Source organism: Natator depressus, chromosome 27, assembly GCF_965152275.1.
Source record: "Natator depressus isolate rNatDep1 chromosome 27, rNatDep2.hap1, whole genome shotgun sequence".
NCBI lineage: Eukaryota > Metazoa > Chordata > Testudines > Cheloniidae > Natator > Natator depressus.
Window position 1 is genome coordinate 2,676,415 of NC_134260.1, and position 14,146 is coordinate 2,690,560.

Here is a 14,146-nt window from a genome sequence, read left to right on the forward strand (position 1 = left end):
GGGCTGGATGAGAGGGCTCGGCTCCAAGGAGACCAGTTTGGCCTGGCTTCAGTGCATGTTGGTAACAAGCCTGTGGGGGCCCTGAGCCCTGTTCTCTCTCCATGGAGATCTCAGTCCCATGGCGTGGCTCTGGCCCAGGCCCCTGCCATGCACCTCTCCCAGCCCTGCGGCAGTCCTTTGTTGGCACAGCTCCGCCCCAGACCGCAACCGGGTCAAGGGAGAGGAGATGGGGTGGTTATCCTGTTTCAGAGCTGGGGGAACTGCCAGTGCCAGGTTTACAATGGTGCCATGGAGCTGGGCCCATGCTCAGAAGGGGCCCCAGCCTGCTCTGCTTGCCCTGTGGGCTGAGACCCTGCCAGCCTCCCTGCCCCACCCCATCCCACCCACCACTTGTTCCTCTTCATCCCCTGGCCCTGCCCCCCGGCAAGACCCCAGTGCACCTCCAGCTCCCGGCAGTCTATGCTTCCCACCACCCATGGGGCCCCACCTGTCTCCCGGGAGCTGAGCCACCTGGGACTGGTGCAGAAGCCTGGCCAGTCTCAGCCAGTTGGGTGGGGGAGGGCTTGACTGGGCCCCTCCAGGCAAGTGGGCCCCGGCCTGGCTGATTGCACCACTCTTGAGGGGCTGGAACAATTCCCCGCCCCAGGACCAGCCCTGGCTGCGCTGTCGGCTCAGCCCGTCAGACGGTCACCTCCCAGCAGAGCCAGTGAGTGCGGCCGGGAGGCAGTGTATGGGGAAAGGGGTGTCTGGGGGACGGTGGGTGCTGGGCTGTGAAGGGGTGGGGAAGAGCTGTGGGTGCCGGTTTGTAGATAGTTCCCTGCACTGGGCTGGGCGGAGCGCAGCCATCCCTGCCATGCCATGCCCCTGGCTGACCCCACTGCACCCTGCTCCATTGCCCCCATGGGTGCCCACAAAAGGTTAATCTGGCTCTGGGAACTGCAGCTCAGAGACACTAGTGCCAGGCCACCCAGGTGTAGAGCAGGGCATGAAGCGCAGGCCCCGGCCTTCGCCACACAGGCATCATTTCTCCCTTCACCTTAGCACCATTCATCCATCATGCAGCAGTCTGAGCCCTCGCCCCCACCCCCTGCCTAGCTGCCACGCTGCTCTCCCTTCGAGCTGGGAATAGAACCCAGGCGTCCTGCCCCCTAGAGCCCTGCACTGCCTGCCTGCCTGCCTTACTGACCAGCTCAGAAAGTGCTGGCTGCAGCTCCCCTGCACCAGCTCCAAGTGTGTTCCAAGAACCGGGCTGAGCCTCCCGTTACCTGTAACTTTATAAACCGTGAAAGCAGGATTGGTTCCATACACAACAGCAGCCCCAGGGAGCACGGGGCTGCAGGGGCCTAGGTTCTGCAAAGGGAAGATCGCTGTGCTGTGGCCCTCAGACGCTGCAGCTTCCTCTGGGCTATTTCTGGGCTCTGTCCGCAGCCAGTTTCAGCAGGTAATCTTTGTACACCGTGTAGGTTGCTCCTGCAAGAGAGACCGTGACATCAGCGCAGGCCCGAAAGGGAAAGGGACAGTGGCACCAGGAACGTGCCACACAAATAACTTGTATTTCTAGAGCGTTGTCTGTCCTGGAGCGCTGTGGATCACCTCACCCGCTCCCGAGGAGCAGGCAGCTGAACCCGTAGGGGCAACCGGGAACAGAAGCTTGTAAAGTGCGAACCACGAGGGCCCTTGGCCACCAACGCAGCTACCCCCAGGCTGCGGGCAATTTGCCTTGCTCAGGTGTCTCTAAAACCTGCCCCCAGTTGGCCTCGCTGCAGGCGGCACTGGCTGAAACGCTCCGGCTGGGGCCATGCAGGAGGGCAGACCGGATGGGCACAACGCTCCCTTCCGGCCCCCAAATCACATTGCCCAAGTCTCGCTGCAAGGGCTTGCAGTATAAACGAGACTCAGGCCCAGCAAACTGCTGCAGGATCCCGAGCTGGAGTCTGGCCAGGGGGCAGGGCCCTAGCATCAGGAGAGCTTTTCCAAGCGGCTGTGGCCTCGGCCCTGCACCTGGGCTGACGCACTCGGCCTGCTGGAAGCTGCTGACTGCGCGCTCCAGAGAGCTCACTGGGGCCCATCAGCTTTCCGCACTGCTGTCCTCGCCCGGCTGATGTTCCCCAGCTGCCTGGCCCCCCTGCCCGCTGGCCCCTCCACACATCTTGGCAGAGAGGGGCTGCGTTGTCTCAAGCCGTGGTGGGGAAGGGGAGGAAGGCAGGTTTCTCCAGCAGGGTGGAGGAAAGGGGACGCCGCTTGCAGACGCAGCCCCGTTACTGTATGGGTGATTCAGGTGCCCAAGGTGATATTCAGCAGCAGCCCTGGGTGTGGACAAAGCTTCTCCCTTTGTATGTGAGGGCAGGGACCTTGGACTTCATGGCCCAATTCTGTGTGTGACAAAGGAGTCCCTTTGATCTGGCACCAATTTCAAGTGAACCCCTCCGATTGAGTGACCCCCCCTTCCTCTGCGTGACTCAGGCCGCAGCCCCAAGAAGAGGTGGCCAATGCCAACGCACCATCCAGCAGTTGCAAAATCCACCACCCTGGCGGGGGTTTCGGTGCCTAGCAGAATGCAGCCCCTGTCTGGGTCCCAGCTTGCCTAGGCTACAGCCTATGTACACCTTGGCCCCATCATACCCCAGCCCTCACTTACCCAGCGTGATGGCTCCAACCACGCAGGCTTGGGCAGCCATGCGGGTGTGGATCAGGTGCACGGACATCTTCATCTTTCCTCTGGCCTTCAGTCTGTAGAGGCCATAAGCGACCACAAGGGCAAAGCCCCCAATGCCTGCGGGAGAGCACATGGCAGCTGGGTCGCTGGGAGGCTCTCCGGGGCACACAGCTGGCGTTGAGGAGGCTGATGCTGCAGCGTGAGCTGCTGGCCAAGGGCCTCCCTGGTACTTTTGGTTTGTTTGATTCTTCCTGGCTTCTGTGCTACCCGGCTCCCGTCGGCAGCCCCCGCCCGTAGCACCGTCCGTGCTGCGATTCCCCCTGCAGGGGCCGGTCAGCACACGGGCCCGGTAGTTACTAGCTCTTCTCCTCCCTTGGGCTCGGAGGATGGGTCCATTTCACATGCCAGCCAGCGCTCTGCACCCAGCGATGGTGGGAAGCCAGGAGCTGCCCTGGCTTGGCTGGGGAAGGGTTTTTCACACCTCTCGTGGCCACGCAGCTTGTGGGGCAGGTGCTATGAAAGCTCCCGCAGCTCCCATCTGACCTGCCAAGCCCTGCTATTCCGGTCCTGCCACCCCCGTCCATCCCCACCCAGTCTCCAGGGAGCAGCTCCTGAGGCCGTCCCCTCGCTGGGTCCCGGGGCACGCTGCCCTCCCAGCAGCACCCCTTCGCCCCCACTCACCAACGGGCACGAACGGGGCCGCACCCGCCTTCTGCAGGAGCTTGGTGGAGACGGTGCCTTCGCGCTCAGGGACCCACTGGCTTTCATCCATAACCATCCTGCCCCTGCAGCCAAACAGGCTCCATGAGCCAGCTTTCCAACCCCAGCAGTCAGTGACTCCCCTCCTCCAGTGTCCCCTTTGCCCCCACCCCACCCCACAGAGCTGTACTCCGGGGTCTGCCTGGTGCCCCCAGCCAGGGCTTTGCACTGTCACAACTTCCTTGTGCTTCCTAGTGTCTTACCACAGGAACAACCCACACCTCTTCCCTCTCCCCACTTTACAGCTGGGGCCCGGAGAAGGGCAGGTGTCTGTCACCCATGGTCACAGAGCAAGTCGGTGGCAGGGCTGGGGCAGAACCCAGGAATCCTGCCTCCCTGGGGCCTGTCCAGGGGCTGCCCAGCTAAGGCATGTGAATGGCTGGGCCACTGCTGGCCACTTGTTCCCCCTGGGGCGGGGGGAGGTTCCCAGAACAGAACCCGCTCGGTCTGTGCTGTGCCCTGCTGCCCCCAGCAATGGGCTCGTGCGGCTGCAGCAAGCGTCTGAGATGCCAGCAGGGCTCCAGTGCCTCTCCCCTGCGTCGCTCTGCTGGGCTTTGGGCGTCGTGGACGGGTGCGACTGGGTCTGCAGCGCAGGGGACGCGGCATTCGCACCAGCCAGCCCAAGGCCAGGCTGTGCCTGGGGCCTGTCCGGTGCCAGCACCGACCCGAGGCCACTGTCAGCCCCCGAGACAGACCCTGAGCCAGCGGGACAATTCCCAGGTAAGCGGGATGCCTCTCATGTGCCACAAGCCAGGGATAAGCTGTAGCTACAGTCAGTGACGGGCCTGTGAGCATGACACCATGAAGGGCCGTGTTTGTCCTAAAGCAGGGCAGGCTGAGTTCACGGTGGGGAGCAAGCGTCAGGATCCCAGGGGTGCAGTAAAATACCTGTAGCTGGTATCCTCTGAGGGGGTGGGGTCCTGACTTCCCTCTGCTCGAGAACCTGCCTCCCTCTGTACAGGAGCCGCCATCCCCTGGTCCGTGCCCAGGTGCGCAGGGGAGGGCTCTGGAGCAGATTTCATGCTGCTAATGCTCAGCAGCTCTGTAGCCATTACCGGCCCAGGGCCGCTGGGCACCAGTATGGCATGGCCAGGCTTCCCAGTGACGGATATTTCCAAACCCCTCATCCCTGGGCTGCTTGCCCAGTGCCAACAGCTCTGCCAAGCGGCCGAGAAAGCTGCAGGCCCAACCCAGCAGAGAGCCGAGCGAAGCGCCGTGACCTGAGACACTGAACCTCCCTTCTTGCGCAGGCAGCCAGGGTGCCGAGCCCCTGGCAAGGCTGCTGGCTCCTGGGCGCTGTCCAGCACTCACCGGGCCCCATCCAAAGGACCCAGAGCCATGTGCCAGGAGCCTGCTGGCACTTACCTGCTCTCAGTGTTGCTGGGCTAGGTCTGCAGGCTGCCCGGGCTGGATCTCCTCTCCCCGTCCGCACCAGGGACATTTCCCAGCCCCTCACGTTAGGGTTACAGCAAAGTCACCGGCTGGGGAGGGGGAGAGAGCAGAGAGGGGGCTGGTAAATTGGCACCAGTTCCAGGGACCTTAACCCTTTGTCTGCTGGACTCCAGCTCCTCTCCCAGAGGAAAGGGTCTCTGATGAAATCAAGACCGCACCCACTGGCTGAGCACCCAGGCCTCCGGCTTTGCCCAGGATTCCCTGAGCCACGAGAAACAGGCGGGAAAAGTCCCACTCCACCAGCACCTCAGGGTGTCCACCAGCCTCCTGTCCCTCCCTGTCTGCCAGCCACCCCTGCAGTCATAGCTCACAGCCCCCAGACTCCCCACCCCCACCCCAGGATGGGCTCTGCCTTCCTCCCGCTAACAAGCCTTTGAGCTCCCTGCCCTGCCTTTGCTGCCAGCCCCGTTAACCACGGGGCTCCCGTCCCCTGGACCCCCTTACATGGCCCCAAGCCTCTGCCCTCTGCCCCCCATGGGTAGGCAGTGACACCTGGCCGTGCCCGGCCCCTCATGCCTGAGGGATGGGGGAAGTGGTGGGGCTAGAAGATCCCCTGGGGGCAGGTGGTGCTGGGCAGTGGCAGGCTGGTGGCAGGAATTGCACTAATGTTAGTACGGAGGGAAGAGCCCAACGGCCCCCCCCGCCCCCCACGAGGAAGGCCGGGTTGTCTGCTCAGGAGAGACAGCAGGGGCTGGGAGTCAGGACTCCTGGGTTCTGCACCAGGTCTGGCACTGATTCACTGGGCAAGTCATTTCCTCTCCTGGGTCCTCAGTTTGAACATGTGTAAACCGAGGACACTAATATCTGCCGACACGGGGGCTGTGCGGCCAAGTGACCAGACATTGGTAAAGTGCTTGGAGATCCTCTTGTGGGTGGTGTCACCAACATGCCCATGGCATTGTTTGATGTTGCCCACTGGCCATGTCCCAGTGAGCCTGGGGAAGAGGCTTCAGCACTGGTGCTTTGTGAAAATCAGTGACTTCTGGCTGGGAGGCAGGGCAGTTTAGAGAATCGTCATGTTCTCTGCTGGATTTAGACCAGTCTAGAGAACATCACCATGGAGCATCGCCTGCGTGCTGCTTCCGCGCAGCCATTCTGCAGCAAATGGTGTATGGGCTCTCTATGAAATCCATGGCAGAGGCTTTCCAGGGCTTCTCTTCCACGTTAGCAGGGGCTTTAGCCACAAGAGCATCTTTTCTTTCCAAGGGCTTTATAGATTTGGCATAGACCTTCCATCACCCTATGGAGCTGATAAATGGAAGGCTGCTGCAGAGAGTCGTCCATGCCTGGTCTGTCCAGCTGCATCATTAATGTGGAGAATAGCTGTCTTGGATGATCATGAAGTGTAAGGCAATCTCTGATAAACCAGGTCTCAAGCCATTAATTTGAAGCGAAAGCAGATATATATAAAAAACCAAAACAATAGATACCAAATGGAAAAAAGGGGGCAGTTGATAGCAATGAATATAAATTAGAAGCTAGGAATTATAGAAAATTGATAAGAGAAGCAAAAGGACACAAGGAGGCATTTATGGCCGGCACAGTTAAGGACAATAAGTAGAGGGTTTTTTAAGTATATTAGGAACCAAAGGAATCCTAGAAATGGTATTGGTCCATTACTAAATGGAAATGGTAGAATTGCAGACAAAGCAGAAGTGTTCAATAAATATTCCTCTTCTGTATTTGGGAAAAAGACAGATGATGTACGTATATCATAAGATGATGAAGAAATACTTTCCATTCCAACAGTAACTCAGGAGGATGTTAAACAGCAGCTACTAAAGTTGGAGATTGTTAAATCAGTAGGTTCGGAGAACTTGCAACCAAGAGTTTAAAAAGAGCTAGCTGAGGAGCAATCTGGAATGTTAAAGTTGATTTTTCCAGAACTTTTGGAACACTAGGGAAACTCCAGAGGACTGGAAGAAAGCTAATGTTGTGCCAATATTTAAGAAGGGAAATGGAACAATGTGGGTAGTTACCGCCCTGTTAGCCTGAAATCAATCCCGGGCAAAATAATGGAACAGCTGATCCACTCGTCAGTTAATAAAGAATGAAAGGAGCGTAACATAATTAATATCAATCAACATGTGTTTGTGGAAAATAGATCATGACAAACTAACTTGATATCTCTTTTTGATGATATTCCATGTTTAGTTGACAAAGGTATAATATAATTAGACTTCTGCAAGGCATTTGAGTCGATACTGCACAATATTTTGATTAAAAAACTAGAATATAAAATGAACCTGGCCCACATTACATGGATTAAAAACTGACTAAATGTAACTGTTTACAGGGAATCATCATCGAGCAGGTGTGTTTCCAGTGGAGTCCTGCAGGGAGTGGCTCTTGGCCCTTCACTATTTCACAGTTTGATTAATGACCTAGACCCAAATCGGAAATCATCTCCGGGAAACTCTGCAGGTGACACACAGCTTGGGGGAGGGGTGAATGGGGAGGAAGCCAGGTCCCTGGATTGCTTCAGAACGTGGGCAACGCAAAGGCTGATGCCAGTTCATAGGGCTTTGTGGGTTAGGAGCAGCCCTTTGAAGCAGCAGACAAGCTTTTAGAGGGCGCGGGGTCTTGGAGGAGGCCCAAGGCCTGAGCTTGGCCCCTCAGTGCCCAGTCCATCGCCGTCTTGGCCAAGACACAAGGGACTGCACTGGGGCCGTCCAGGGCTCAACACCGGAGTGTCTACAGCTGGCGTGCCCGAGGCCAGGGTGTTGCTAACCTCCGCTGTGGCAGACGGTGACACACCCTGACCAGTGGGCTAAGCTGCCCGAGAAGATCTGGGGAGCAGCCAGTCCCCATCCTGCTGGGACACATCCAGCATCTGGGAAGTGTTCAGCGTCCCACACAAAGGGGCTCCCAGCACTTCCCCGGGGAAAGGATTCTGTCCCAGTGGATCTCGGAGCCAGGCAGCTTTCCCTGCTCTTCCGCCCCATTTCCCTCTCTCTTAATCTAGTTCTGCCTGCCCCCCAGGATGTGCTGAGTCTCCCCCACCCCGTGGGACCCCCGCTAGTCCGGATCCATCACCCCTTGTGCAGCTCCCACAGCCCCCTGCGAGAGGCAGGCAGTATCTGCTTGCCCATGGTTGAGGGAGAGGGTGTCAGAAATGTGAGAGGGGATAAACTGGGATGCACTGGGGCAAGCCCCTGCCTTGGCTTAGCAGCAGACTGCCCACCTGGGACACTGGCACCCTGGCTGCTGCTTCCCAGCTGCAGTGATTTATCCCCCACCAGTAATAAACGAGCTGGGAGGTGGGGGAGGGCAGCCCCAGCTGAGGTGCAACAGCCCCTGAACCCTGCCATGCAGCACTAAGGACCCAGTTCTGCATGCAGCCAAAGGTGGAGAGCTTGTCAGCGCATGTTCTCCAGGGTGCCGAGCCCAGAGCCCCATTAGGTTTGCTATGTGCTCCTTGCTTCTGGAGCATGTGGCCGTCTTGCCAGAGTGATGGGGAGCGACGGGGCAGAGGCTCCAATCTGTGCCCTTCCACAGTTCCTTAGGAATTCTCCAGTGTAGGCGAGATCAGGAAGTTCCCCCTCGAGCTGCCCTGAGGATCTCAGAGAGCCGTGCAAAGGAGGTCAGTGTCAGTGTCCTGTCCCCATTCTAACTGGGGGAAACTGAGGCATGGAGCAGGAAAATGACTTGTTCAAGGTCACCCAGCAGGCTAGAGCTAGGAATAAACCCCAGGTCTTCTGAGTCCCAGGTCTGTGTGCCACCCACTGGGCTATACTGCTTCTTAAGATCTTGTTCTAGTCCCTGTCACCGTGGTATCTAGCCCACTGATTTCAGCCAGCAAAGTCAGTTGAGTTACTCTGGACTCACAGGGATGAGAAGTGAGAAGCCATGAGCCAGCCTCTGAGCCGGGGCCAGCTGGGAGGGAGGTTCCAGCAGAGGGAGAGTGCGACAGACGTGTCCCACCCGTTCCCATTGCTGCTGTTCCCACCAGGCTGGGGACGGGATTGTTTCTCATGAGGGATGTTTACAGAGGGACCCGGGTCAGAGCCTGGTGGCCCAGCTGCAGCCACCAACATCCTGTTCCCTCCCTCACTGCGGGGAGCTCGAGTGGAAAACACTGACCCCTCCTTAGATCAAAGGGCTGGGCTCCAGCCCCTGTGAATTCCAGGGGCGAAAGGGAGAGAGATAAACAGCCCTTTCCCAAGCCGGCTGTGTGAGCTCCCACGTGCCCCCAGGGTGCATCAGCGGGGTCAGGAGTGAGGGCGGCACGGCCCTGCTGCTTTCTCTTGCTGGAGCCCAGAGCTGCTTCCAGCCACGCTGCCACTTTGGCTCTGTCGGGCTGCCTCTGAGCGGGGCCGGGGGCAGGAACCCGTCAGGGCAACCCCTGCAGCCTGCACCTGGCAACGCCCCCCTCCTCCCCAGACACACGCGTCCGCTGTCACACTCTTTTCCTGGCACCAACACCCAGCTGCTTCCCTCCCGCGGAGAGCTCCTGGGCGGGGGACGGACCCTGCTCGTGGGCCCCCTGGCTGTGCACGGCTGGAAGCCCAGGCAGCAGCCCGGACCACGCGCGGTCCCAGGCTGGCTGATCGGCCACGCTAGCTGTCCCCATCGAAATAACAACCCCAGGGGGAAGCTCCCACTCTGGGACCAGCAGCCGGGGGGGGTGAGCCCTGGGGCCCACCCTGCAGGGAAGGGGACGTGTAAAATGGGAGCCAAGCTCACCCTGCTGCTGTGGGCTCTGGTGCCGCAGGAAAGCCGGCAGGTCAGGGCCTGGCACTCTCCAGAGCAAGGAGACTAGCGGGAGCTGCACCGCTCTGGCAGCGTGGCCAGGGCCGTGTGGGGCTGTCTAAGCAGGCCCCTGGCCTGGGATGGTTTGGAGCTGTTCTCCTGGTCCCCTTCTGGCAACTGACCCGCCGGGGGAATGCTGGGCTCACTCCAAAGCGAGCTCTTCCCTCCCTGAAGCTGCTTCAGCTACTAGCAAATGGTGCTGGCCTGGCAGCCCCTATTTACCCACAGAGCAGGAAAGCTCAGGCAGCAGGAGGGCCAGCTTCCCCCACATGCCTCCCTGGCTGAGGCAGGGGAGGGGAGCTGGGGGCTCTCCGACGCTCTGCCTCCGGCACATGAGGGCCAGTTAGTGCATTTGTGAAGGTGGATTCCTTGGTCCGCAGCCGTCTGTCCCCCTGCTCCTTCCCAGGAAGAGAGGGTGAGCCACGGAGTGGCCCAGGGCTGGCCCATGCAGCGTCTCTGTTGAGGCTTGGGCAGGAGACTGTCTGGGCCAGAGCGTGGGGAGAGGGAGCTCGGGAGCTTGTAATGGTTCACTTCATTAAGCTAATTGGCTTTTCATGCATCCAGGACCTCACACTGTTTTGCTGGGGGGTCCTGTCGTTTCCTTTGAAGCATGGCAAACCAGTCTGGTAAGCGCCCGTGTGTCCTTTGTCTAACAGCTGGCCGGGCTCTGGGAAAGCAGCAGGAAGGAACTGGAGCTTTTGTTCGCAGGCTCAGCTGGGTCTCTGGGTGGCGGGGCTGGTTCGAACAGACGCTGAGTGGCTGTGCAGGCCTCTCAAGTGCAGTTGGCGGGCGGCTTGCAGCCCGGTTAACGAGCGCATTCCTTCAGGGTGCCAGGGCAGGGCACGTCGGTGCTTCCCAGCCCTCCACTGAGACGCAGATGAAGGGCCACTGAGACACCGGCTGGAGTGGAACATTTAATGGGATCGATTGAGAAGTATTGTCCTTATTTACTTGAAGCAGCGAGAGGCCCTGCCCCAGTTCAGGGCCCTCCTCAGCTAGGTGCTGCACGGACACAGAGTAAGAAATGGTCCCAGCCCCGCAGGGCTCCACAGGATGGGAGAACAGGAGCATCTTTCTCCTCAGATGGGAAACTGAGGCACTGACTGACTTGCCCACAGTCACACAGGCTGTGGCAGAGCAGGGAACTGAGCCCAGCTATCCCAAGTCCCAGGCTAGAGCCCTGACCACTGGGCCAGCCTCCCTCCAGTTGTAACACTTGCTTTGTACAGCCCCGTTCCTCCCACTTCCCGAATGGAGCCTGTCCGCACTGCCTGGTCTCTGCCCCGCCTGTGTCTCCGGGGGAGCTAGCCAGGTGGGGCGGGGCACGGCCCCTTGCGTTTATCCCACTAACCTTTATCCTGGGGCTCCATCTCCCTCCCTGCTCCCAGAGCAGCTTCGAACACCATCCCTGCCTGCTCCCCACAAGGGAGAATTCGCTCCCTGCTCCCTCCCCACCCCCATACCACTCCTCAGCCCAGCTGGACAAGGCCGGGAAATGCTAGCTTGGCTAAAGAGCAATGTCTGGAAGCAGACTGAAGGGGGCGCCATATACTGATGGGAGGGAGTTTCTTCCCCCCACCCCTCCACTGCAGCACCTGGCCTCCAGTGTGGCCACTTACTTGGGCCTAGGAAACTGACTTGCCCCTTTAGAAGAGTCTGCGTTTGGAGCCCAAAAATGATTCGCCACTTTGGGAAATCTCAGCCTTGGCTCCTATGTGCACTGAGCCGCTACGGGAGCCCAGAGACGGAGAAACGCCTCCCACAGGGGCTGGCAGCTTTGGAAAGCACTTGGGAGACCCTCCCATCGATGGGCTGGAGAGGGGCAAAAGCAAGTCGGGAAGAGGCACTGGAGCGTCTCATCTGCTGGGTCTGGGTGGAGTCCACCGAGATGCTCCGTGCAGGGGTGCCAGAGCCGGGGGGCCCAGTGGGGCCATGCCTGCTCTCTCAGAACAAGTGCCCAGATGCTGGATTCCTGTGACAGCTGGATGTATCTGCTGGTGACAGCTGGGGTTGGCTGTATCCCTCAAAGACTGGTGTCGGGGAGGATGGTGCACAGGGGAGATATAATAACAACAATACAACTTGTCTTGGGCGTGCGGATCTCAAAGCAGTTCACATATAAGAATGAAATAAACCTCACAGCCCCCCGGGGGGAGAAGAGCAATATGGTGATTGACATTTGACAGATGGGGAAACTGAGGCACGGAGCAGGGCAGAGACTTGGGACGCATCAGGGACAGAGCTACTCATCTCTTGACTCATAGGCCTGTGTTTTGCTCTCATTCCAGGTGGGAGGGGTCGGATGAAGAGCTTGGCACCATTAGCATTGAGACTGCCATTTTCAAAGGGCTGACGGAAGCTAGCCATTCTGAGCCCATGGGAGTTGGTGCCTGAGCCCGAAGGTATTTAGGTACCTAACTCCCATTGGGGATCTGTGCCTGACTCCCTGAGGCCCAGGGAGTTTTGTCTAGTCTGAGGAAGTGAATGACAATGGCTTTAATGAGCCTTTGCAACTCTGCAAGTGGTTCTGTGACCGAACCCAGGGCCCCTCTGACAATGCAGGTCCCTGCAGTGCCCACCCCCTTCCTCGCCGACTGGAGCCAGACTGGGATGGCTCTGACGAGCCTTGTGCTGAAGGGTGCTAGGAGTTCACACCTGGCCCCGGATACTCTGCCCTGTTTCCAGAGAGGCTTTGAGCTTCCCCCAGTGCTGAGCCCGCAATACAATGCAATGCACAGAGAGGAGCAAGGCTTCGGAAGTTAACCGGGTGTCAGGAAGCCTTAATATTAGCTGCCAAGTCTGGTTAGGATGTGGCATCGCGGGGACGGGAAAGGAGAGCGGAGGTCAAACCCTAGGACGCAGAGCCATTGTTAGTCTCAAAGAAACCCAAACTGGTGACTTGTCACTAACAAGGTCCAACGAGCATTTGTGTCATTCGGCCCGCCAGCTGCATTCATCACTGCAAATAAACCACCCTCGGAGCGGGGAGATGCTCCGAGTAAAAAGAGAGGGCGCGGAGGAAGCGTGAAAGCCCTCCAGCTTCCCCAAAGCGAGCCCGCCAAGGCGTTAATGAGGCAACTGGGACTCTGAAGTTAACAGGAGCGGCGTGCTGGGGCTTTGTATTCCTCCTCCCAATGCAGCGCGTGAGTGCACCCTGAACACAGAACCCATGTCCTTGACGCTAGCTAGTGCTAGTGGATTTGTGCGAGATTCTTTGGTAACACCTGCTTGGATCCTGACCCACAGCCGTGCCCCTGGGGACCCGGCCTTGCAAACATCTTCAGGGGGAATGGCCGTACATTGTTCTGACACTCCCCTTTGAGTGGAGACAGGGGGATTTGGGGGGTGAAGAAGAATGGTCGTTGGTGGCTATTCTCCTGCTTTAAAAAGTTCCATCCACCCAGTCAGAAAGCAGACGTGATACCAAGTGACGAATGACACACCGCAAAGAGCCAGCTGAACAGCTCCAGGGATGGGAGCAGCTTGACACCAGCCAGCAAATAGCTACAAAGAAGAGAGCCATCTGCAAAGCTCAGGGTGGGTTTGTGAGCAGAAAGAAGAAGGTGGCATCTCAGCCACTGCGAGCACTAGTGCAGACCCGCTTGCAGCCCAGGCTGTCTCCACAACCACGGGGGCTGATCAGAGTTTGTCCAAGTGGAGGTTCGAGAATCGAGAACCCCAGTCACCCGACCAGCCTTCCCTCTTGTGCGTGTAAGAACTTGCTGAGGGCACCAGGATTGCTCGGTTGGACAGTGCAGTCACCACGCTGTAGATTCACAGAGTTTAAGGCCGGACGGACCCATTAGATCACCTGGTCGGAACTCTGGTAAATCGCAATTCAGTTTCCCCCCGTCACCCCAGTACTGAGTCCAGTAGCTTGTTTGGCCAAAGCATCTTCCCGAAAGCCTCCAGCCTGGCTCTGAAGACTCCCTTGGTGTTTGGTCCAGCAGTTAGTCACCCTCCCTGTTAATGGTGCCATTTCCAGCACTTGACTTGGGGCTCTGCTAATGAATATTCACCTCGAATATGACGGGGGCCGTTGTTTTTCAAGGTCATGCAGTGAGTCAGTGCAGAGCCCAGCTCTCCTGACTTGCACTCCTACTGGCTGGTCTCAGCTCTGCCCAGGACAGGCAGAATGCTTTCGGGCCCAGGATCTGGGCTGCTACAGCCCCACGCTCAGCCCATCTGCGTTATCCCAGGGCAGGAATAGGGTTGCCAGGTGTCTGACTTTCGACTGGAACATCCGGTCAAAAAGCGACCCTGGCAGCTCCTGTCAGCACTACCGACCGGGCCATTAAAAGACCGGTCAGCGGTGCTGCAGGGCTAAGGCAGGCTAGTGCTGCGCCCCGGAAGCATCCAGCAGATCTGGCTCCTAGGCGGGGGGACCACAGGTCTCCGCGCGCTGCCCCCGCCCCAAGCACCAGCTCCACACTCCCATTGGCCAGGAACCGCAGCCAATGGGAGATGGGGCGGAGCCTGTGGGTGAGAGCAGTACATGGCGCCTCCTGTCCCGTTCCCCCCACCTAA

At 58.8% G+C, this 14,146-nt stretch overlaps 2 protein-coding genes across 2 annotated transcripts in view; both read right to left on the reverse strand.

Moving 5' to 3' along the window:
* The window catches only part of DNAAF19 (dynein axonemal assembly factor 19), a 180,587-nt gene that overhangs the window by 53,792 nt on the left and 112,649 nt on the right, over positions 1-14,146 (reverse strand). The gene's annotated exons all lie outside the window — the stretch shown is intronic.
* HIGD1B (HIG1 hypoxia inducible domain family member 1B) lies at positions 1,265-4,891 on the reverse strand. The gene is made up of 4 exons (XM_074940760.1): positions 4,781-4,891; positions 3,338-3,441; positions 2,639-2,773; positions 1,265-1,470 (listed from the first exon to the last, which is right to left on the reverse strand). The coding sequence occupies exons 2-4, from the start codon at positions 3,432-3,434 to the stop codon at positions 1,406-1,408; spliced, it is 297 nt and encodes a 98-aa protein (XP_074796861.1). The 5' UTR covers positions 3,435-3,441; positions 4,781-4,891; the 3' UTR covers positions 1,265-1,405.

What these genes read in the sequence shown, in the direction of transcription:
- HIGD1B (XM_074940760.1), bottom strand. Translation starts at nt 3,434, where the DNA reads ATGGTTATGGATGAAAGCCAGTGGGTCCCTGAGCGCGAAGGCACCGTC. An exon ending in GGCCCCGTTCGTGCCCGTTG is followed by an intron (nt 2,774 to 3,337) that starts GTGAGTGGGGGC and finishes GCTCTCCCGCAG; the next exon opens with GCATTGGGGGCTTTGCCCTT. An exon ending in GGTTGGAGCCATCACGCTGG is followed by an intron (nt 1,471 to 2,638) that starts GTAAGTGAGGGC and finishes TCTCTCTTGCAG; the next exon opens with GAGCAACCTACACGGTGTAC.